We start from the raw sequence: 21,968 nt of genomic DNA, 5'->3' as shown, positions 1-21,968 counted from the left end.
TTCTTGTAAATTAACCTTATGTAGCATTCCGTAGTAAATGTTAAATGTTTGATGGCTCTAACTTTCTAAAAGTTAGACAATCGGGTTATAAAATAACCCTATGTAGTACTTCGTATTAAATGTTACATTGTCTTTGGCATTCTAAAAGTCCTACAGAGGAATGGGAACTGGTTAATACTTACATTTATATCAGAAAAAAGACTACAGAAGTACATATCATAACTTCCTACAAATTATTACCTGATGTTAGAATAAATATGCACTACAATACTAATCAAGATCATCAGCCTAGCTACAGATCAAGATACTAGTGTTAATCAGTAATTAACTTCTGCTTTTGCTTTTTAGCAGCAGGTTTCTGTGTCTCCTTATCTTCCTCTAATTTCCGTCTCAACTTAGCTAAATCATCTTCAGTGACAGAACCATTTGACTGACGATTCAATGCATATGCTTCAGCTAACTTTCGTTTGCATTCTTTGCTTGCAGTATCATGGGAAACCACTGGTAGGGAAAAAAGCAGAAAGCATAAACCACAAGAGAATTGTAATCAAGGAAAACAAACTCATAAAAAAGGAGCCACTTGTGAATGTGAACAGTCCATGAAAGCTAGGACAGTAGCAGGCAAACAAAGCATATAAAGGCATAAGAAAAACAAGCTCATAAACAACATTTTGTCATGTCCCAAGAACAAGAACAAAGTTGAAGGGAAGAAACTGAGCACATCTTGAATCTGCCAAAGACGCTTCATCATTAGGGGGGAAGGTGGAGGAAACTATACTTTCAAATACTTTCACTGAATTGTCCATGAGTATACATTAACTCCAATTACCAGGAATATACAAATGGAAATCTTAATGCCACTCTATCATAACCTCCTCAAGCCATCCATACACATTTAACATTGCCTACATTATATTTCATCATAATTCCAATCACATTTGCTATTTTTTTTTGAAAGGTTCCAATCACATTTGCTAAATGTTACCTATTTCCATAAACCAACACTGTTATAAAAATAATTACTGTCAATCTGACATACTTGACACAACTTAAGATTCAATCTGTATACTATATTCCAAATGACAGTACAGCTGAACTAGAAAATGATGTAAACATCCAAACTCAAATCCAAAAAATTGTCCTCTCAAAAGAAAATCGTGAAGCCATAATTTTCGTATTGGAGATGAAAAATTTCATCATATTTTTACTGTTGATATTGATTTCTTTACTTTGCTTTCAAGCCAAAATTTAGGGCAATAAAACATTCACTATATACAGATTAAGTGAGCATATCATGTGCTCCTATGCGATAAGCCAAAAAAAAAAAAACTTCTAAAGATCCCAGGCAATTTCTAGGTATGAACAGCAAAAATTGAGTACCAAAAAACTGCTTGCTCAACTGAAATTCTAACTTGACTTCTGGGTAAACTGACTTTTAAATTGAACGGTTGAACCAACTCAAACCACTCAGAAGAAAAAAGAGCAAATAAATTTGCATTTCAGCTTAATAAATGTCTTGAGGAGAACGTCAGTTCACTTACCAGGACTTGGATAGTCTTTCCCAATTATGCATTTAGCCTTCACTTGGATGCTCTTGGGAGCTGTCCATGGTTCATAAATGTACTGTTTTGGCATATCTGATCATTGAAATGACTCACCATTCATTATCTTCAGAAAAATAGAAAATCTTAGGCGACGTTACTAAACTCAACATACCTTTCAATACAGGGAGAAAATGCCTGATAAAATCACCGTTTGGGTCATGTTTCTTCCCGAATGAGATTGGTGAGTAAATTCTGTGATACTGTTCAGAGAGAGCAAGACATAATGATTAGTCTCAAAGTCACACATACTTTGTATCCTAAATAAAAACAACATAGCTATGATATTTGATAGCACCTAGATTTTAATTTCACATACAGCAACAAGCTAACAAGATAACCTTAAAATATAAGTGAACAAGAATTTGTGATGGTGTCTACAGCATAGGGTACTTTATCAAAATAATTCGTATCTAATTGATAAGAGAAAACTTTCATCATATTGTAGACTTTAACGAAAAAGGTCCTACAATCATTCAAAAACATTAAGCAATTTAACAAGCTTCAATGCAATTGGCAGGAGCAAAAAAACCTATCCTACAAATTTGTATCCATAACCACTCATCTATATATGCCCAAGTGAAGCTCGCAACTTCTTTTGATATTCAATGCTGACACTTGATAAAATATGTAAATACAATACTCAACATGAAAATATTAAGCATACCTCATAGAAAAATGAGGAACAAGAAAGCCAGAGCCAATTTCCATTGTTAATTGACCAATCTGAATCAATCAATAACCTCTCAAATACATCACGACCTTTCTCCCAGTGGATAAACTGTAAGTAGAAAGAATTAATTAAAAAGTCCATATATAATGTTTAATACAAAGTATACAGGAACAAAACAACAACAACAACAACAACAACCAAAAAAAAAGAAAAAAAAAAAAAAGGTTAAATATTTCAAGTCCCACCAAATCACCACGAGTAAGGAAGCATGCAACACAATGCCGTGCAAGATGGTGCATCCAACCCCATTTATGAAGCTGCAGGACATTGACAAAAAAAAATGTTATGGAAGCAAGGTACATAAACTCTTTAAAGTGTACGTACATCAACATCAAAAAAGCAGCCTGTATTAAGTCACAAAAGAAGATAAAAGTAAGATAATTGCCTGTATCATGATGGCATCAATCCAAGGATACCCAGTCCTTCCATCTCTCCAAGCAGCAAGCAGCTCACTATCTTCATTCCAAGGGATCTATGTCATGAAGCAGAATAAGTTCTTTCATAACTAAGCAAAGATGCAAAAATGATTGCATGTGAGTATAACAGATACATCCATGAGAAATTCAAATTGAGCAAAGTAAATACGAAAACATCACTGACACCACTTACCATTGAAACTCATGTTGGCAACAAAATTTCACAGTAACAAGACAAAGTACAATTAATTTTAAGGTTTTCATGGCAGGTATAAGAATACAGATAAATTCTTCATGTCTGATAGCTAAGCAAGTCTGAGTATGCTACAAATCTTCAAATCAAACCTATGCAGCCAATGACTATTACTAGACAAGATAAACAAGATATATGCCAAGAAGGCTGTGATAGATAGAAGAGGAGAGTAGACAACATATTCTGTAGAAAAACGCTAAAGCAACCCCCCCTGACTCCCAAATAGAAATGGTTACATGGTAAGGGAAAGTAACAGAAGGTCACAAGGCAAGAAACTGATACATACTAACATACTGAGGAAAAAGTATGACCATGCTTTATATTCAAGTTCATGTTTCCAAAAAAATAATGTTAGTGAAATGTTGAAGTCTTTCGTGAGAAAGTATGGCATGATTACTCATAAGAAGAAAAGCTATTACTTTATATTACTCGGTCTAAGATGTGGGCATTGAAAATAGAAAAGCAACCAAAGTAAGTAATTAATATAAGATGCACCATGTAACATACCTGCTTACATATTCGGTTACCCTTCATCCGATCAAAATTGGGAGTTCCAAAAGATGCTGTATAGAAAAAGTCCCGCCACAACAACTGCAGATTTTGAACTAGTTTTACAAGAGTATAAAAATTGAAAGCAATTTTAGCCACAAGTTCAAAAACTGACCTGTCCAAGAAGAGAAACAGGTGGGGATGTATGTTGCTTGACACTCTTATATACTTCTTGAATACATTGGTAAAAGTACCTGGAAGATATACAGCCAAACTGCACAAGATAAATTTAGAGAAATGTTAGAAGTGCTTTTAGAGTTTAAAGTCTTAGCCAGTCTTTCAGACTTGCCCACCAAAACCAACAAGCACACGTGATAAAAGGTTGATGAACTCCTAGTTCACCACTTACTTTCAAATACGGTGACAGAACAGTAGTTGCAGGCTTAAGAAAAGAAGAGGGATTCCCTTTTGGCTTCTCAAACTTTGCCACCCACACCTGCAGCAATGGAAAGACAAAAGTAAAAATTTGGAAAGCATAATAATCACATTTAATCAAAGAAACTGTTCACAAATGTAGGAAAGACACCTAAACACGGTACAAGCATTCCACATCAATCATGACAGGGGGAAAAAACAAACAAATCTAAGAAACACTACAACAGCGGTCAACTGACTCTATTTGAAATCAAGTACGTCAAAGCTGCAAATTTAGAGTTGCTCAAGGAATATATACTATTTCCATTCGAAGAAATCTTTGTGACAAAAGCACAATGATGTCAGGAAAAATCACAGGGTATTTCAGATAATTATAATAAGAAACTAGATGTTTCTACTTTCCAGATTTGTGGAGAGGTAGCATATACCAGCAGTTGAGCGAAAAATTACTGATTCCAGATTAATTTCTTAAACACCAACTACTATTTCAAGTCAATTAACTAAACCTCACATTTTTACATCAAAACAATCGCTCATGGTATTACATAATGTAGAAGATTTTAGTTCAACACGGCGTCAACCACACTATATTACCTCATAGGTCATTACAATCGATTGTACAACTGCTATACATACTGACCTAATTAAAATTCACATATAACAAAACTTAAAAGTGCAGACTTATAAAAAACAAGTAGACACTCTAATTTTTAGCAAAAATTAACAAGATAAGATGCTACAAGTATCGTTTAAAGCATAATCTAAAAAAACTTGTTCTCAAACCCTTGAATTACAGCGAGGAAGTGAAATTTTCCTGTTTTGTCCATTCAATAATAAAGGCTGTGAGGCAGGACATTATAAATGCAAAATACAAATTCTGCAACTCCAATTCTATTTTTTTGCTTAGTCAATATTTATGCTAGTTTTAGTACATTCTCATACGACAATCCCAAAAGCAATGCTGAGAAAACCATCGACATTAGTTCGAATACATACCCTCAGAGATAACTCCAAGACTGCCGAAATAAGGATATATCAGAAACATCCGCCCAAGGGAGGCACACATCAAAAGAAAGCAACTGAACTCCACTCTACAAAACTACTACAAAAGGTAGAATCAAACATTCATACCTTATCATCAAGTGATTGCTTCAGCCTCTTCAGTGCTTCAGATTCACCACCTTTAAATGGAGAAAATTCATGCTGCAAAACTATTTTATTTATCAGCAAATATGTGAAACAAAATATTAAAAACAAAAAGGCGCTAAACAGTTGGCAGTGTCAGATTTCATACCTGTCCAACATTTAGGTAGCCAAGTTCTTCCATTGTCGGAACATTTGAAACTTGCAAATCACCTATGTCCCCAGGAGGAGGAATCGATGATGGTCCAGTTGAAACTGGAAAAGAGGCCCAAGAGGGTTGACCAGCAACCTTCAGAAATGACTGGTATGTAAGAGGTGGCTTGCCACCATTCTGTTGAAATGTAATGTAAACAGAAAGCCAATTCAAGGTATTAGCCAAAAATAATGGTCGACTGAATTGAGGGAGCTTAAAAATTTTGTTCAACTTTTGAAAAACAGAATTATAATCTCAGAGAGCATCTTTCTTGCAACAACATTTACAGCACATGTTCCAATATTAAGCTATTCGTCAGAGTCAAAATTACCTTAGCTATAACCGCTCTAGGATCAAACAGTGTATGACTCACAGGAGAGAAAACTTCGATTCCTTCTTCAGATGCATACTTCTGTGAATATTAACTTCTAGTAGTTAGAAGAACAATTAGCTGAACACAACAAAATGCAAAACATGGAAACAGGTCTATTGTCAAATGCAGACAATCGTAGGGGAGATGTAGCGAGTTCCTAGCAATATGACTAAGTAATGGAGAAAGCAACAAGCTCAACACGACATTACCTCAACTCTAGCACTCAAATCTTGATAATATGGATCAGTATCATACTCAAAGCAAAGCTTCTTTATGTTCCACTGCATAAAATACACAAAGGAAAAAAAGAACACATATGATCATAATCAAGTAAGATCAATGCAAAAATTCGATTGTGCTTCTTTATATTAGACCAATGTACAAATTTTTCCATGTTCCCTACACTTTTCAATTTTTCATATTACACAGGCAGACATTCATACAAAACTAACTCAAATAAGCTTCAATGCAAAGCAAAAATTACCATAAAAAACAAATATGAAATAGCTTCATAGGTCGAATATGTACAAAGTAATAAATATCTTGCACATGAATCAGATACACCAATCAAATTATGATAACGGGTCTGTGCTAAGTGTACACTTTATAAATCCAGGGAGGTTCCACTTCAAAACAATATGGCAATGAGGGGAGTAGCCCCTGCCTTATAAAGTGGACACAACTTTCACATTTCTTAATTGTGGGATACATATCCCAATACTCCCTCTTAGGGCCTGTTCACATTTACTTAATTTCAGTTCAGTTCAGCTCCAATCAGTTCAGTTCAGTTCCAATCAGTTCAGTTCAGTTCAACTCTTAATTTCCCTCTCACATAAAATATTCAGCTCAGCTCAGCTCAGCTCAGCTCAGCTCAGCTCAGCTCAGCTCAGCTCAGCTCAGCTCAGCTCAGCTCAGCTCAGCTCAGCTCAGCTCAGCTCAGCTCAGCTCAGCTCAGCTCAGCTCAGCTCAGCTCAGCTCAGCTCAGCTCAGCTCAGCTCAGCTCAGCTCAGCTCAGCTCAGCTCAGCTCAGCTCAGCTCAGCTCAGCTCAGCTCAGCTCAGCTCAGCTCAGCTCAGCTCAGCTCAGCTCAGCTCAGCTCAGCTCAGCTCAGCTCAGCTCAGCTCAGCTCAGCTCAGCTCAGCTCAGCTCAGCTCAGCTCAGCTCAGCTCAGCTCAGCTCAGCTCAGCTCAGCTCAGCTCAGCTCAGCTCAGCTCAGCTCAGCTCAGCTCAGCTCAGCTCAGCTCAGCTCAGCTCAGCTCAGCTCAGCTCAGCTCAGCTCAGCTCAGCTCAGCTCAGCTCAGCTCAGCTCAGCTCAGCTCAGCTCAGCTCAGCTCAGCTCAGCTCAGCTCAGCTCAGCTCAGCTCAGCTCAGCTCAGCTCAGCTCAGCTCAGCTCAGCTCAGCTCAGCTCAGCTCAGCTCAGCTCAGCTCAGCTCAGCTCAGCTCAGCTCAGCTCAGCTCAGCTCAGCTCAGCTCAGCTCAGCTCAGCTCAGCTCAGCTCAGCTCAGCTCAGCTCAGCTCAGCTCAGCTCAGCTCAGCTCAGCTCAGCTCAGCTCAGCTCAGCTCAGCTCAGCTCAGCTCAGCTCAGCTCAGCTCAGCTCAGCTCAGCTCAGCTCAGCTCAGCTCAGCTCAGCTCAGCTCAGCTCAGCTCAGCTCAGCTCAGCTCAGCTCAGCTCAGCTCAGCTCAGCTCAGCTCAGCTCAGCTCAGCTCAGCTCAGCTCAGCTCAGCTCAGCTCAGCTCAGCTCAGCTCAGCTCAGCTCAGCTCAGCTCAGCTCAGCTCAGCTCAGCTCAGCTCAGCTCAGCTCAGCTCAGCTCAGCTCAGCTCAGCTCAGCTCAGCTCAGCTCAGCTCAGCTCAGCTCAGCTCAGCTCAGCTCAGCTCAGCTCAGCTCAGCTCAGCTCAGCTCAGCTCAGCTCAGCTCAGCTCAGCTCAGCTCAGCTCAGCTCAGCTCAGCTCAGCTCAGCTCAGCTCAGCTCAGCTCAGCTCAGCTCAGCTCAGCTCAGCTCAGCTCAGCTCAGCTCAGCTCAGCTCAGCTCAGCTCAGCTCAGCTCAGCTCAGCTCAGCTCAGCTCAGCTCAGCTCAGCTCAGCTCAGCTCAGCTCAGCTCAGCTCAGCTCAGCTCAGCTCAGCTCAGCTCAGCTCAGCTCAGCTCAGCTCAGCTCAGCTCAGCTCAGCTCAGCTCAGCTCAGCTCAGCTCAGCTCAGCTCAGCTCAGCTCAGCTCAGCTCAGCTCAGCTCAGCTCAGCTCAGCTCAGCTCAGCTCAGCTCAGCTCAGCTCAGCTCAGCTCAGCTCAGCTCAGCTCAGCTCAGCTCAGCTCAGCTCAGCTCAGCTCAGCTCAGCTCAGCTCAGCTCAGCTCAGCTCAGCTCAGCTCAGCTCAGCTCAGCTCAGCTCAGCTCAGCTCAGCTCAGCTCAGCTCAGCTCAGCTCAGCTCAGCTCAGCTCAGCTCAGCTCAGCTCAGCTCAGCTCAGCTCAGCTCAGCTCAGCTCAGCTCAGCTCAGCTCAGCTCAGCTCAGCTCAGCTCAGCTCAGCTCAGCTCAGCTCAGCTCAGCTCAGCTCAGCTCAGCTCAGCTCAGCTCAGCTCAGCTCAGCTCAGCTCAGCTCAGCTCAGCTCAGCTCAGCTCAGCTCAGCTCAGCTCAGCTCAGCTCAGCTCAGCTCAGCTCAGCTCAGCTCAGCTCAGCTCAGCTCAGCTCAGCTCAGCTCAGCTCAGCTCAGCTCAGCTCAGCTCAGCTCAGCTCAGCTCAGCTCAGCTCAGCTCAGCTCAGCTCAGCTCAGCTCAGCTCAGCTCAGCTCAGCTCAGCTCAGCTCAGCTCAGCTCAGCTCAGCTCAGCTCAGCTCAGCTCAGCTCAGCTCAGCTCAGCTCAGCTCAGCTCAGCTCAGCTCAGCTCAGCTCAGCTCAGCTCAGCTCAGCTCAGCTCAGCTCAGCTCAGCTCAGCTCAGCTCAGCTCAGCTCAGCTCAGCTCAGCTCAGCTCAGCTCAGCTCAGCTCAGCTCAGCTCAGCTCAGCTCAGCTCAGCTCAGCTCAGCTCAGCTCAGCTCAGCTCAGCTCAGCTCAGCTCAGCTCAGCTCAGCTCAGCTCAGCTCAGCTCAGCTCAGCTCAGCTCAGCTCAGCTCAGCTCAGCTCAGCTCAGCTCAGCTCAGCTCAGCTCAGCTCAGCTCAGCTCAGCTCAGCTCAGCTCAGCTCAGCTCAGCTCAGCTCAGCTCAGCTCAGCTCAGCTCAGCTCAGCTCAGCTCAGCTCAGCTCAGCTCAGCTCAGCTCAGCTCAGCTCAGCTCAGCTCAGCTCAGCTCAGCTCAGCTCAGCTCAGCTCAGCTCAGCTCAGCTCAGCTCAGCTCAGCTCAGCTCAGCTCAGCTCAGCTCAGCTCAGCTCAGCTCAGCTCAGCTCAGCTCAGCTCAGCTCAGCTCAGCTCAGCTCAGCTCAGCTCAGCTCAGCTCAGCTCAGCTCAGCTCAGCTCAGCTCAGCTCAGCTCAGCTCAGCTCAGCTCAGCTCAGCTCAGCTCAGCTCAGCTCAGCTCAGCTCAGCTCAGCTCAGCTCAGCTCAGCTCAGCTCAGCTCAGCTCAGCTCAGCTCAGCTCAGCTCAGCTCAGCTCAGCTCAGCTCAGCTCAGCTCAGCTCAGCTCAGCTCAGCTCAGCTCAGCTCAGCTCAGCTCAGCTCAGCTCAGCTCAGCTCAGCTCAGCTCAGCTCAGCTCAGCTCAGCTCAGCTCAGCTCAGCTCAGCTCAGCTCAGCTCAGCTCAGCTCAGCTCAGCTCAGCTCAGCTCAGCTCAGCTCAGCTCAGCTCAGCTCAGCTCAGCTCAGCTCAGCTCAGCTCAGCTCAGCTCAGCTCAGCTCAGCTCAGCTCAGCTCAGCTCAGCTCAGCTCAGCTCAGCTCAGCTCAGCTCAGCTCAGCTCAGCTCAGCTCAGCTCAGCTCAGCTCAGCTCAGCTCAGCTCAGCTCAGCTCAGCTCAGCTCAGCTCAGCTCAGCTCAGCTCAGCTCAGCTCAGCTCAGCTCAGCTCAGCTCAGCTCAGCTCAGCTCAGCTCAGCTCAGCTCAGCTCAGCTCAGCTCAGCTCAGCTCAGCTCAGCTCAGCTCAGCTCAGCTCAGCTCAGCTCAGCTCAGCTCAGCTCAGCTCAGCTCAGCTCAGCTCAGCTCAGCTCAGCTCAGCTCAGCTCAGCTCAGCTCAGCTCAGCTCAGCTCAGCTCAGCTCAGCTCAGCTCAGCTCAGCTCAGCTCAGCTCAGCTCAGCTCAGCTCAGCTCAGCTCAGCTCAGCTCAGCTCAGCTCAGCTCAGCTCAGCTCAGCTCAGCTCAGCTCAGCTCAGCTCAGCTCAGCTCAGCTCAGCTCAGCTCAGCTCAGCTCAGCTCAGCTCAGCTCAGCTCAGCTCAGCTCAGCTCAGCTCAGCTCAGCTCAGCTCAGCTCAGCTCAGCTCAGCTCAGCTCAGCTCAGCTCAGCTCAGCTCAGCTCAGCTCAGCTCAGCTCAGCTCAGCTCAGCTCAGCTCAGCTCAGCTCAGCTCAGCTCAGCTCAGCTCAGCTCAGCTCAGCTCAGCTCAGCTCAGCTCAGCTCAGCTCAGCTCAGCTCAGCTCAGCTCAGCTCAGCTCAGCTCAGCTCAGCTCAGCTCAGCTCAGCTCAGCTCAGCTCAGCTCAGCTCAGCTCAGCTCAGCTCAGCTCAGCTCAGCTCAGCTCAGCTCAGCTCAGCTCAGCTCAGCTCAGCTCAGCTCAGCTCAGCTCAGCTCAGCTCAGCTCAGCTCAGCTCAGCTCAGCTCAGCTCAGCTCAGCTCAGCTCAGCTCAGCTCAGCTCAGCTCAGCTCAGCTCAGCTCAGCTCAGCTCAGCTCAGCTCAGCTCAGCTCAGCTCAGCTCAGCTCAGCTCAGCTCAGCTCAGCTCAGCTCAGCTCAGCTCAGCTCAGCTCAGCTCAGCTCAGCTCAGCTCAGCTCAGCTCAGCTCAGCTCAGCTCAGCTCAGCTCAGCTCAGCTCAGCTCAGCTCAGCTCAGCTCAGCTCAGCTCAGCTCAGCTCAGCTCAGCTCAGCTCAGCTCAGCTCAGCTCAGCTCAGCTCAGCTCAGCTCAGCTCAGCTCAGCTCAGCTCAGCTCAGCTCAGCTCAGCTCAGCTCAGCTCAGCTCAGCTCAGCTCAGCTCAGCTCAGCTCAGCTCAGCTCAGCTCAGCTCAGCTCAGCTCAGCTCAGCTCAGCTCAGCTCAGCTCAGCTCAGCTCAGCTCAGCTCAGCTCAGCTCAGCTCAGCTCAGCTCAGCTCAGCTCAGCTCAGCTCAGCTCAGCTCAGCTCAGCTCAGCTCAGCTCAGCTCAGCTCAGCTCAGCTCAGCTCAGCTCAGCTCAGCTCAGCTCAGCTCAGCTCAGCTCAGCTCAGCTCAGCTCAGCTCAGCTCAGCTCAGCTCAGCTCAGCTCAGCTCAGCTCAGCTCAGCTCAGCTCAGCTCAGCTCAGCTCAGCTCAGCTCAGCTCAGCTCAGCTCAGCTCAGCTCAGCTCAGCTCAGCTCAGCTCAGCTCAGCTCAGCTCAGCTCAGCTCAGCTCAGCTCAGCTCAGCTCAGCTCAGCTCAGCTCAGCTCAGCTCAGCTCAGCTCAGCTCAGCTCAGCTCAGCTCAGCTCAGCTCAGCTCAGCTCAGCTCAGCTCAGCTCAGCTCAGCTCAGCTCAGCTCAGCTCAGCTCAGCTCAGCTCAGCTCAGCTCAGCTCAGCTCAGCTCAGCTCAGCTCAGCTCAGCTCAGCTCAGCTCAGCTCAGCTCAGCTCAGCTCAGCTCAGCTCAGCTCAGCTCAGCTCAGCTCAGCTCAGCTCAGCTCAGCTCAGCTCAGCTCAGCTCAGCTCAGCTCAGCTCAGCTCAGCTCAGCTCAGCTCAGCTCAGCTCAGCTCAGCTCAGCTCAGCTCAGCTCAGCTCAGCTCAGCTCAGCTCAGCTCAGCTCAGCTCAGCTCAGCTCAGCTCAGCTCAGCTCAGCTCAGCTCAGCTCAGCTCAGCTCAGCTCAGCTCAGCTCAGCTCAGCTCAGCTCAGCTCAGCTCAGCTCAGCTCAGCTCAGCTCAGCTCAGCTCAGCTCAGCTCAGCTCAGCAAATATGAACAGGCCCTTAATCTTACACTCGATTAACGTGGGACAACACTTTCACTCACATATGGCCATATGGGCTTGCTCGTGGCTCAACAAATTACCATATCTTCTTATTTTCGAAACTTAATAATCCATACATACATCCACAATTTCCTTATAAGGAATGTTCAATATTCAATCTTTAGTGCAAAATTCTAAACGTAAACCAAAGAAAGTGTAAATTATTTAAAATTTGTCAGTAACCCACTCATTAAACCAATGTTCATCTTTTCACTTTTCCCTTCAAACAAACCCATTCTAACATCAGTAACATGTTTAACAAAATGCAAGTACCCTTGTGATCAAATATACCCTTGATCAAATATACGCAATCTTATCCTTATAACGAAGTAAACGAACAAGTAGCAAGTGCAACCATATAATAATTCACAATCAATAAGTATACCTGTTTAAAGCAATGAATCAAGACATCACCAGGATTACCCTTGAAAACCAACAATTTAGAACCAATCTTCTTAAGACTACAATCCAAGTCCACCAAACTCTCAAGCAAAAACTTAATCCGGTTGACCCCAGCCCTAGACGAACCGGGCGAGAAAGCATCCGGGTCAGGCTCCATATAATGCGGGTCAATCACAAAAACCGGGTACACAAAATCCGACCCATTAGAAGCATGTTCTAAAGCCGGGTTGTCGTGAATTCGGAGCCCTTTTCTGAACCAGATTAAAGAAGAATTACCCGAATCCGCCATTTTTGAGGAAGTTATTGAAAATGGGGGTTTGAAATTAGGAGAGAAGAAGAGGTGGTTTGAGGAGAGAGAAAGGGGAAGGCGCATTTGGGAAGTTATTAAATTTGGCGCCTTTGAAAAGGAGAGAGATTATGGTTAAGGTTAACATTTGGTTTGGGGTTAGGTCTAATGTGCATTTGTGAGGAGGTTGTATGGTTGGTTTAAGGATGAACCACGTCGTGCCACTCAATATCACTAGCCTAGACGTGGAACTTTTTTTTTCGATAAAATTTGATAAAATGTACTCGTATTATTTTTAAGTGAGGTGATCGAGACTCGAGAGGTCTTACACAACCCTGAAGATTGATTACTTTTTGATAAAGATTGAAGTAATACAAATTGATTAAGTAGTGATTGAATTGAATGACATCTATAAGCAATTAAATCTTTTAAAGTATCTCTAATGGTAAGCTACAAGAGCCTTTTGCCACATCAATTTTAAGCTACAACACTTTTTGGCTACAAGCTACAAAGTGTTCCAATGGTGAGTTAAGGGCCTTGTAGCTTATGAAAAAAAAAAATTAAAAATTTAATAGTTGTACACTTGTCACAATATGAGTGGAGTTTACTTGTGTCTTTTCTAATCAAGCAACATACTTTGTTTGGACTGCAATAACTTACATGTTGCTCGTTTTTTTGTTCTCCAATGGTAAGCATGTAGTTAGACATTTTATTTATATTGCAAGCAAGTCTTTATAATGAAACAATTGGAGTTGCTCTTATACAATCATGTTGAATGTTCGGGTGCTAACAACAAACCACATTGCATATTGTTGTACCATAAAAGAGGAAGTGAAGCCTAAATTATTCTTCGTATGTTTGATGGGAAATAGCAAGTCTAGATTAATTTTGATCACAAGTCTTACCACAATGAAATTATTTATAATCACCCATTAAGCTTAAGAATACCAAGGAGTGGAGGCATCCAAACAACTCTAATAGCATAGTTAATTAGTTTCGAAGACGGGATGGTAGGGGGTTAGAGATTACAATGAATTGGTTTAAATATGGAGTAATTCATTTTGGAAATTTAGAGACACTCTAGTACCTTTAGAAATTCTATGTTTAATCACAATGATCTCTTTTGGCAAAAAAATTGACTCGTTCTATGATCAATCGACTCAACAATTGCTTCAAGTTCAAGCAAATGTCATACTTGTATATGAAATATAATAAAAGTACGATCTAGAATGGATCCCTCATTCGAGTCATTAGGGCAATGGTAATAGAACATCTTCATTTAATTTTAGGAAATTTTGTCAAAAACTACCAATTAAAGTGCGTGTTTTGAAAACAACTACCTATTAAAATTTTTTTTAAAAAGAACTACCACAAAGTTGTAAAAAGTTTAAGTAGCACTACCACTTTAATATTTCCAACTAAAATATTCGGCATGTAGGTTCTACTTTTTACCTTTACCTCATAAAATCATCATCTAAATTGACTAAGTTACCCTTCATAAAGGTAAAAAGTGAGACCCAAATACCGGAGATTTTAGCCAAAATTGTTAAAGTGGTAGTGTTAGTTAAACTTTTTACATCTTTGTGGTAGTTCTTTTAAAAAAAATTTTTAATAGGTAGTTGTTTTCAAAACACGTGTTTTAATTGGTAGTTATTGACAAAATTTCCTTAATTTTATTTCCCCTCTTAGGCCCCGTTCTTTAGAGCTGCTTTGCTTTGCTTTGCTCTGCTTTGCTCTGCTGAAATCTGCTCTGCTTTGCTCTGCTCTGCTCTGCTTCAATCTGCTCTGCTCTGCTTAAAATTAATACTTAATATTGAATTATTATAATAATAATGTATATTTAATAATAATAATAATAAATAATTAATACTTAATGATAATAATAATAAATATTTAATAATAATAATAAATAAATAATATTTAATAATAATAATAAATATTTAATAATAATAATATATAATTAATATTTAATAATAATAATATATAAATAATATTTAATAATAATAATAAATATTTAATAATAATAATATATAATTAATATTTAATAATAATAATATATAATTAATATTTAATAATAATAATTAATATTTAATAATAATAATATATAATTAATATTTAATAATAATAATATATAATTAATATTTAATAATAATAATATATAATATTTAATAATAATAATATTATTAAATATTAATATTTAATAATAATAATTAATATTTAATAATAATAATATTAATAATAATATAATTAATATTTAATAATAATAATATTAATAATAACATAATTAATATTTGATAATAATAATATTATTAATAATAATATAATTAATATTTAATAATATAAATATTATTAATTATAATTAATATTTAATAATAAAATTTAATGATTATAATAGTAGTAGTAGTAGTAGTAGTAGTAGCAGTAGTAATAATAATAATTGTAGTAGTAATAATAATAATAATAATAGTAATAATAATAATAATAATAATAGTAATAATAATAATAATAATAATAATAATAATAATAATAATAGTAATAATAATATTAGTAATTATAATAATATTAGTAATAATAATAATATTAATATTAATGAAATCTGCTCTGCTCTGCTCGGCTCTGCTTTGCTCTGCTCTGCTCTGCTTCAATCTGCTCTGCTCTGCTGAAATCTGCTCTGCTCTGCTCTGCTGAAATCTGCTCTGCTCTGCTCTGCCCAGAAGCTCAAAAGAACAGGGCCTTAATCCTTCACTTCATATATTGAGACTAAAAGGTTTACTTATGCCCTATCTATATCCCCCCCTCCCCCCTCCCCTTAAAAAAAAACCCTCCTTAGGTATTAAATTAGAGGAATAAGAGCCATTTTTTTTTATCCCTATATATCCCCCCTTTCCTTCACAATCCCTAACCCTCTAAACAAACAAAAGATTTTTCGAAAGTACCCCTCTATATCCCTATTCCCTACCCCTGTCCTTTGTCCCTTCAGGCAGACTATTGTTATTGTAGAAGATTTGTAGGGCACATAAATGAGAAATTTGCTTTAACGATTTATAACATTAAGAGTTGTGACAACAATATATTTCAAATGGAGTAAAATCCCGACATAGTTCCTCAAACCCAAAAAAAAAAAAAAAAAAAAATCCCGATATGACCAAAATAAAATTGATAAAGTTTCTAATTATATGCATTTTGGCTCATAAATTAATGATTTTGAAAGTTAATCCCTAAAAAATTTATTTTTGTGTGGCTGCTGGGATTCGAGCCCAGGTCTCCACGGCCACAACGTGGAATTCTAACCACTAAACTACAGCCACATTTTTATTGAACATTTAACATAAATGATAATTATAGTTAAAAAATACGTATTTTACCGCCTATTACTGATTTAAGTCGACTGATGAAAAATTCCAGAAAATTTCGAAGAATCAACTGACAAACAATCGGTGATCAAAATGCTTAGGTACGATTCTTCTCGTTTATCTTAATTTAATCTTTTCAATTGATTTATTTTTCTGCATTTCAATTTTATAGTGTTCAAGTCATAATTTGCCCTAATTTGATTCTATTATCTGTAATAATTTTGTATTCCGTAGTTGCTAAAAATTAATTTTGATTTTACTGCTATTAGTAGTATGTAGCTGCATTTTTAAATGAATTGAGGATTAGTTATTAGAGCTGTTGATAATTTTTTGTTTAAATTTGATTAATTTGATTCTTAATAAATATGCTGAATATTAATATGATCGAATTTTGGTTTTGAATTAGTGTAAGGGAGAGTATTGAGGATACGAAGTGTGTAAAGAATTATGATTTGTTCAGTCCGATAAAGTTTAGAAATTAGAAGTTTTTGTGGATGGTAAGCCTAAAGAAGTTTTAGAATTTAAAGATTTTCTGTCATTTGTGGAGTTTAAAGATTTTCTGTCATTTGTGTGAATTTTGTAAGGAAAAGAAGCTTATTCTTCCTTCCATCCCAAAATTCTATTAGCACTCGAAATAGGCACGGATTGTCAGATTGATTGTTAAATGTAGAGTGAAATTGATGGTTTATTATAGAGTGATAAATTGGAAGTGTGTATACTGCAAGGATGGAAGTTTCGAGTTCTTTTTGGTACTGGCAAAAATGGAATGTGTTGATTACAATTTGTGAATTTCGAGTTCCTTTTGGTACTGGTAAAATGGAATGTGTTGATTACAATTTGTGAAACCTGGGGGGGGGGGGGGGGTGTGTGGGTTGTTTCCTAGTAAGTTAGAGTGCACATCCTCTCATTATAGTTCAGGCACTTGTGACCTTTGTTATGATTTTGTCATAGTAGGAATTGTTTTGTGAAATTGTGATATTTGATGATCAACATGCTTCAGGACATTCGTCTTGGTTGTTGCATCAGGAGCATTTTATGTGTAAAGTGTAACAACCTAAGCTTTACTACTCAGTTGTTAATCTTTAACCCATAAACTGTGCACTTGTGGAGCTATAGCCAATTAAAAGAGGAATGTTAGAAATTAGTTTAGAACTCAGAGTTTGCTGGATATTTATGACCTAACATTTACTGTGACAGTTCTAACAAAATCCACATTCTTTCACTGACAAATTTACATGTCATTCCATTGTTTATATTTAATTCTCTCTTTTTCTCTCTATATTTTGAATGGTGAAGAACGCTGATTTCAGAGATATCCCACTACAATACCAATGTAACTTATGATTTTGCATGAGGGGGAGGGGGTGTACTGTTCAAATCTGAGTTTACGCTCATCTTAAATAATAGTTCACACTATCCGTGAAAAGGGCTTAAAAAGGCATGGGAATCAGGTGTATGAAAAGCTCTGTTGCTGATGGTGGCTTTCTATCCATGACTATGAATTGAGGTTCTAAGTTTCTTTGTGCTACATAACTGGAGGTATGGAGCTGAATGGTTATCGATTGGGGTTGTTATTATGCTTGAAAGAAAGAGATTACTGAATCTTTAGTGAATATAAAGCTAAGTAACAGTTCCAATGCTTCTTCTGTGAATATGAAGCTAAGTAATTCCAATGCTTCTATTTGAAGGCATTATTAAAAGACTCAATGGACTTTCCCTCATTATAGTTGCAGTTTTTGTCTCATGCAGTTTGCTTAGGCTTAAAGGTCTATGTCTGCCTGGCTGATCCTAGCTCTTAGCATTGACTTTATGCCAAAAAGGGGGTGTATTTTTCAGAGTGGGTTGAATATTGATTGATAGTGTGACTGTATGTTCTCTAGGTATAGGGCATGAGGCCATGCTAACCTGTAACGGAGAGTTTGTGGGTGGTGTACTGGATTCTCTACCTTTGGAAGGAAGGAGTCTTTAGGTGCATGCCATATTGATAACTATGCTTTTAGGACTGTAGACTGTGGGATCTTGAGTTTATGTATCAGAATTCAGGAGCATCCGCCATAGCCTGACTATCGTGCTGTTGATTTATGGATATTCTGACTGCCAAGGGTGTCTAATTTTGCTGCCTTGTTTATGTAAATGCATTATGGATCTAAGTATTTTTGTGATCGCATTGAAGAAGATATTTGTTTGACAACCTGTTATAGATTGGATATGCAGAAAAAATAGAGATGAAAAAGAAGAGATTTGGAGAAGAATTGTATTTGATGAAAAAAAAAAAAAAAAAATAGAGCATACAATCCCAGCGTAATTGGCTTCCATGCTTACACTAAGGATAGGCAAAAAAAAAAAAAACCTTCTCATCAATATTCATTCATTAAACTCTTCCCACCCCCCTCTTCCAAAAAAAAAGAAGAGAAACTCATCTATTGATGGACTGACTCCCCTCTTCTTGTTACTCAAGCTGCCTCTAACTGAACCATAATAAATATTCCTGTTGTGCCCTTCTTCTATGCCAAATGCCTTACAGAAATTCCCACAAAAACATTGTCTTCTATTGATTGCAATGAAAAAGTTTAATTTTAGACAGAGCTGCTTCTTTTCCCTGACAATCTGACATTTCAATGATTTCAATTAGATCAAGGGACTTGTTTTTTTGAATTGGGACAACTAAAGATATCACATTCTGAGCAGTTAAAGGATATCTGATAACAAATGTTATTTATGTTAGAATGTGGCTCATGACATAGCTTCTGATGGTGATTTACTGTTGTCTATACTCTTTATTTCTCATGGGATTCAGACTTTTTTGATGATGGATCAGGAACTATGGAGATCATGCTAGAGATCACTAATCTTTATTGCTTTTGTATTTTCAAAAATCTGAGAAACATGAAGCAGGACTTGTCAAATTATTTTGGTTTCAATATTTGAAGAGAGAGTATGATGATGCTAACTGGATTCCTACTTTTCTTAGTGATTTTTGTTTATTAGGCTCGAAGCAGATATTCTCATAATATCTAGCTTACATTTTTTGAAGGGATATGTATGATGTTTATTTTACTTTATCAGAGGCTCAGAGCCATTAGCTCAATGATAGAGTCGGCTACATGAACTAAGATTTTATAGCTGTTAGCCAAGATACTCTCCCTCCATGCCTTTCTATCTAGTGCTATGTGTCCCTGTAAGCCCAATTCTTTCATATTGCTCCTAACTCGCTCTATCCAAGTCATATATGGCTGGTTATTGGAGATGAAGTTTATAGGATATGTTTTCTTTAACATTTGTTGATCAAGGAACTTATTTTATCTTGAAAATATATGACGTTATACACTTATACCTCAAATAATAACTTATTCTTGTGTATTGTTTGAATATGTATACACTTATTTTATACAACGTTATACACTTATTTTATCTCGAAAATGTATGACGTTATTAACTGCTATAAGCTGTAACTGCACCATGAATTGTTTGACAGAGCCAAGAGGCTTATTATTTTAAGATAGACTATCATAAACATCCCTCAATGGATAGCCTGACGTGCTCAATTGTTAATGAGAACTTTTCTATTCATTTTAATTTTCTAACGGTGAGACAGCTTAGATCAGTTAATAAGACAATTTCAATAGTGACGTTTTCTTCAAATGAAAAAAGATATGGGCCAGGCTTAGAGCAATAGCTACCTCAGAAGAGGGTTTTGCTACTATATTTAATGAATGATTGACTTTCAGCATCCTGTTTTATATTGAATAGGTGATTAGGATTTATAAAGTGCATGCATATAGTACATTTTTGCTTTCATTTTGAAGTCAGGATCTTTTAGTCTTTATCTGTATGTTTTGAAACTTTTGTGGGCTATTTGCTGGTGGCCAAAAAGGAAATTCTTAATTTGTAGATAAGTTTTGGTAAGTTGCCGTTTTAGGCATCCCAATAGGCTTATTCATCTTGATAGATGCTGAGGGGCCAAAAGAGTTTTCTCATTTGTTTGGTGAGCTAGTGAACAGTAACTTGTCTTATATTCAGCATGCTTTCTTAAAAGTATTTGGAAATATGGAATAAGTTCCATTAACAATGACATTTATTTATTTTTAAAGCAAGGGCAATAGTAGGGATGCAGATCTTGCATCTAAAAGACTAAAAGTTTGTGTGAATGACTCACAGGAAGTAGAAGTGAACATAGCCTATGTATGTTGAGTTAGCCGGCCTGTTTAGAAGTGAAGGGAAGCTGTTGGTCCTTGACTCTGTAGCATAGACAGGATAATTAATGTGAAGGTATAAAACTATGAATGTGATTTTCAGAGTTGAGTGAATGCCCTGATTTTATCTTGCATGCATGTTGCCTCTGGGTTTTCAGTGGGCATAAAATTTTTGGGTGAAAGAAGTTTATTATGCCATTTAGCTGTATAATAGCCGAGCTTTAAGCCTTTATTCACTGAACCAAATTCTTACTTTCATGTAGAATTTTGGTAACAGTGGTATGCTCCAGTATTCAATTTCTCATAATTTTATGTATGTTCCAATGTACTCAATTGAATTTTGGTCCTTTTTATAGACAGAGTCTTTCTTATAAGGTGAATTCTTGTCTTTTCCCTTCATTCTAATGATAGCTATTACATTACAGAAGTTCCTAGTTCCTATTGATTCCCAAAGATAAATTTTAGGCTTACTGGGATGTCTGGACTTGAAGTTATGGGTAAATGCAATCACACTACATGGTATCATATGGAGTTTCATATTCTCCAACTGTGTATGGCTTTAGTAGCAATGCTTATATATTAATGATTCCAGTTTCTTTTTCCTAGTCTCTACCCTAGGTTTATGCTTGCTGGCTGTGTTCGTTTTGATGAAGTTGAAAATTTTTGCTCAAGAGTGCCAATAAACCCAAAGGTTTAAACCAGCCTTAGTGCTCACATAGGTTTGTTTTTACGAATTCTCTGGCATGAGGTGCCCAAACCTTAAAGCCTTATCTCTTTTTATTATTCCTGTTGAGTCAGGAAATGGATTACAAGTACAAAGAAAATTAAGGAATTGGGGACAACTTGGGAGAAAGAAATAGAAATAACTTAAGAAAGCATGTATTCAGAATGAATGGATGAGGAATAGAAATTTATTTGTGTCGCTACATGGTTTGTTTTTTTGCAACTCTGGTTAATACTCTTCATGTTAATGATCTGTGCTATCATTTGCCAGTCTTTCATTGGCCTTCTATCTTTTCTCTATGTAGTTGCTGCACCTGTACCCAAAGGCTTAACTGATTCTGATGCAATTTTATAGGAACCCCATGCTAGTAAAGTCTACCGAAGTTCAGATGTATGTTGTCTGACATAAATGAGTTAAGAGACATCATCTGGAGCTTTCTAACCCAAATAATGAGGAACATAGCTAGTGTTGACATGTACAAGTGTATGTTTAGGCAGTAAATTCTTCGAACTGACACTAGAAACCCGGAAGATTTTCTAGCTTTGATTTAGGCACGACATAGATCCTTTAAATTTCGTATGTCTTTGTAAAACAAACTAAACTATTTTCGTATTGGGCTGCACCAATTTTGTTTTACACAACTTTGTGGGCAAACTGGTTCATCACGTTTCAACAGCTTCAATTGCCTGTTATACATTTCAACAGCTTCAACTCTGGGGATGAGATGAAGAATTTTATGCTTCTGGTTGCAGAATCATGAGTCATTGCCTGTGATGTTTGATGTCTGGAATAGTTTGGTTTGGTGTTAAATTGTACATATGAATTTGACTAATATTCTCCCAATCCTCTTCTTATTTAATGGAGTGTTTTTTTGAATGAAGCATCTCACCTTCATCAAATAGCTCCGAAATAGAATGAGTAGCAAATATTATGTCACACACTGAGTAATTATGTGTAGGGGGTTATAGCATTGGTGAACCATGTGATAACACCCATTTATCAGATAGAAATATGGCATTGGTCACATGAGAGAGAGATTCCCTTTAAATTGCTAGCAACTGGCAAGCAAAGAAGACGACAAATGAAATGTGCATCTGATTACAAGATCAAGAAGCCATATAGGAATTATTTTCTTGTTGTTTAGTTGAGTTTTGACACTCTCTTAGAAAACTTTTGGGCAAATTATTGTTTAGTATTATCAGATAACATGACAATCCTTGGTGAAGCAAAAAAGTATTGGCACATTTGTTTATAAAAGAAGACTTGGGGACCTATTAAGGCATTACTATATTAATT

General features: G+C 39.5%; 1 protein-coding gene and 1 non-coding gene across 2 annotated transcripts; both read right to left on the bottom strand.

Moving 5' to 3' along the window:
• LOC145620492 ((6-4)DNA photolyase-like) lies at nt 1–12,540 on the bottom strand. The gene is made up of 14 exons (XM_081675180.1): nt 12,100–12,540; nt 5,846–5,917; nt 5,595–5,675; nt 5,222–5,401; nt 5,059–5,130; nt 3,902–3,988; nt 3,668–3,766; nt 3,511–3,594; nt 2,720–2,806; nt 2,520–2,591; nt 2,269–2,382; nt 1,717–1,804; nt 1,542–1,637; nt 1–501 (listed from the first exon to the last, which is right to left on the bottom strand). Exons 1-14 carry the CDS (start codon nt 12,487–12,489, stop codon nt 314–316), a joined length of 1,710 nt encoding a protein of 569 aa, XP_081531306.1. The 5' UTR covers nt 12,490–12,540; the 3' UTR covers nt 1–313.
• A 3,098-nt stretch (nt 12,541–15,638) lies between these two features.
• Nucleotides 15,639–15,710, bottom strand: TRNAH-GUG (transfer RNA histidin (anticodon GUG)). Its single transcript has one exon. It is a non-coding gene; the product is annotated as a tRNA-His (tRNA).
• Between the last annotated feature and the right edge of the window lie 6,258 nt (nt 15,711–21,968).

This window comes from Chenopodium album, chromosome 27 (assembly GCF_948465745.1).
Source record: "Chenopodium album chromosome 27, dcCheAlbu1.1, whole genome shotgun sequence".
NCBI classification, from domain to species: Eukaryota; Viridiplantae; Streptophyta; class Magnoliopsida; order Caryophyllales; family Amaranthaceae; genus Chenopodium; species Chenopodium album.
The sequence above is the reverse complement of the archived record's forward strand: the minus strand, read 5'-3'. Positions and strand labels throughout refer to the sequence as shown.

Excerpts from the sequence above, each read along its gene's own strand:
- LOC145620492 (XM_081675180.1), bottom strand. The coding sequence starts at position 12,489 with ATGCGCCTTCCCCTTTCTCTCTCCTCAAACCACCTCTTCTTCTCTCCT. Across the intron at positions 5,131-5,221 it reads GCTACCTAAATGTTGGACAG|CATGAATTTTCTCCATTTAA; the intron begins GTATGAAATCTG and ends ATAGTTTTGCAG. Across the intron at positions 3,767-3,901 it reads TTCTGTCACCGTATTTGAAA|TTTGGCTGTATATCTTCCAG; the intron begins GTAAGTGGTGAA and ends TATCTTGTGCAG.